Here is a 2,642-nt window from a genome sequence, read left to right on the forward strand (position 1 = left end):
CTAGAGCGCACATGTGGCAGCGGCTGATAGCGCGCCAAGTGACGCACTCCCAGCCGTCAAATGTGACACTTACGGAGGCTTCCAAAGAAACACTCCTTAATTAGTTGCTCCCACAAATTTCCCATACCACTGTCAAATAAATGTCCATAGTTCTAACAATGCCTATGGGGCGAATGGGCCAGCTCATTATTTTTCTTAACAGTGCCTATCGGGGAATGGGACAGCTCAATATTTTTCTTAACAATGCCTATCCGGGAATGGGACAGCTCAATATTTTTTTAGAAAACCGAAAGGCCAAAAAAAATTTAAAAGCCATCTAAAAACAAAAAAAACATGTGAGAAACACTCCTTAATTAGTTGCTCCCACAAAATTCCCGTACCACTCCCAAAAAAATGTTCATAGTTCTAACAATGCCTATCGGCCAATGGGTCAGCTCATTATTTTTCTTAACAATACCTATCGGGGAATGGGACAGCTCAATATTTTTCTTAACAATGCCTATCGGGGAATGGGACAGCTCAATATTTTTTAGAAAACCGAAAGGCCAAAAAAAATTTAAAAGCCATCTAAAAAAAAGACATGCGAGAAACACTCCTTAATTAGTTGCTCCCACAAAATTCCCATACCACTTCCAAATAAATGTCCATAGTTCTAACAATGCCCATCGGCCAATGGGTCAGCTCATTATTTTTCTTAACAATACCTATCGGGGAATGGGATAGCTCAATATTTTTTTAGAAAACCAAAAGGTCAAAAAGAAGTTAAAAAATCATTTGAAAACAAAAAACATGTGTGAAAATACAAAATAGAATCTGAAGAAAACGTCCAAAACATGGCACGTGACAACAATGGCTAAGAACGAGTCAAGGCATGACAACTGAAAGTGATCCTTGAAAGGCTCCTAAAAATATAATTGCTCCCCATAAAATTTCCATATCACCAAATAATCATCCATAGTTCTGACAATGCCTATCGGCGACTGGGCCAGCTGACAATTTTTGTTTTCTTAGAACTGTATTTTCTTTCGCGGGATTAACTATTTTATTATCACATAGCGAAAGAAAATTTTAAATACAACAACGCAAAAAATAATAGAAAATTGCATATATACAAACACATATGAGACCACCTAGGCTAAACTAGTTTACGGAGTACACCCTATCATTCTGGTGTTTTCTTTATTCAAGCACCAAAATCAGCTAACACAGCCATTTCATAAAAAAAAAGCCACAGTTAAACACAAACACACACAACAATTATAAGAACGGTTTTACTAAAACACAACTAGATGTGAGATAAGTATTACACATTTAAGTTCTATATCATTGATCTTACATCAAGATTCATTGAATATTTTTTTCTCCTTTTTAGTTGTAGTTTAGTTATTTAGACGTGCAATAACTATTTTACATCTAGATCTGTGTCCTGGTTAAAAAGAAATCGGAAACATCCATTTGGAAGGAAGAAACTGAGAAACAGAGACACGCTAAGGCTAAGCAATGCCGCCGTTAACCCGAATAACCTGACCGTTGACCCATTCAGCCGCGTCGGTGCAGAGGAACCCGACCGCAGGCGCGATGTCGCCGACCTCGCCAAGCCGCCCCATCGGGTGCCCGGCCCTGAACCTCTCCACCGCCTCCTCGCTCTTCCCCTCGAAGAAGAGCTCCGTCGCCACGGGCCCCGGCGCGACGCAGTTCACCGTCACCCGCGCGGATCCGAGCTCCTTGGCTGCCACCCGCACCATGGCTTCCACAGCCGCCTTGGACGCCGCGTACGCCGCGTAGCCAGGGAGCAGCGTCGCCGCCAGCGTCGAGGACACGGCCACGATCCGGCCCCCGCCGCCGCGCCGCAGCCGGTTCGCCGCCTCGCGGAGGCACAGGAACGCTCCCCGGGTGTTGACGGCGAAGACGCTGTCGAAGTCCGCGGTGGCGGTGTTGGCGAGGGACGGGTAGGTCCCGATGGCCATGCCCGCGCAGGCCACGAGGATGTGCGCCGCGCCGCCGAAAGCCGACTCTGCCGCGTCAAAGAGGGACCGGACGCCCGCCTCGTCGGAGACGTCGGCCTTCACCGCCACGGCACGCGGGAGCTCAGCGGCCAGCGCGTCGGCCTGCTGAGAGCTGGAGGCGTACCCGAGGACCAGGCTGGCGCCGAGGGAGGACAGGTGGATCGCGATGGCGTGGCCGATGCCGCGCGACGCGCCGGTGACGATGGCCACGCGCCCGGCCAGTGGCAGCGTCGCTGCCGGCGCCGGAGGGGATGTGATCGTCGAGGTGGCCATGCGCTTGTTTGTGATTGCGAGTTTGCGACTGGCTCCCAGGTTGGACTTCATATAAATAGTACTCCTACTTACTAGTAGTAAAAACTAAGGCTTTCGTCATGGGTGACGCGGGTGGATTATCAATATTGATTCCCCTTTGACCATGGGCACGGCCCCAAGAGATACCGTAGTACTCCCTCCGTTCCTAAATATAAGTCTTTCTAGAGGTTTCACTAATAGACTACATACGAATGTATATAGACATATTTTAAAGTATAGATTCATTCATTTTGCTTCATATGTAGACACTTAGTGAAATATCTTAAAAGACTTATATTTAGATACGGAGGGAGTAGTTGGCAGCATCCCGGAAAATGCCAACGG

At 47.5% G+C, this 2,642-nt stretch overlaps 1 protein-coding gene across 1 annotated transcript; it reads right to left on the reverse strand.

The window, feature by feature from the left end:
- Window positions 1-211: 211 nt before the first annotated feature.
- On the reverse strand, window positions 212-2,300 carry LOC123439257 (NADPH-dependent aldehyde reductase-like protein, chloroplastic). The gene has a single exon (XM_045115993.1). The coding sequence runs from the start codon at window positions 2,277-2,279 to the stop codon at window positions 1,494-1,496; it is 786 nt and encodes a 261-aa protein (XP_044971928.1). The 5' UTR covers window positions 2,280-2,300; the 3' UTR covers window positions 212-1,493.
- Window positions 2,301-2,642: the final 342 nt, after the last annotated feature.

This window comes from Hordeum vulgare, chromosome 3H, assembly GCF_904849725.1.
Source record: "Hordeum vulgare subsp. vulgare chromosome 3H, MorexV3_pseudomolecules_assembly, whole genome shotgun sequence".
Classification (NCBI taxonomy): Eukaryota; Viridiplantae; Streptophyta; class Magnoliopsida; order Poales; family Poaceae; genus Hordeum; species Hordeum vulgare.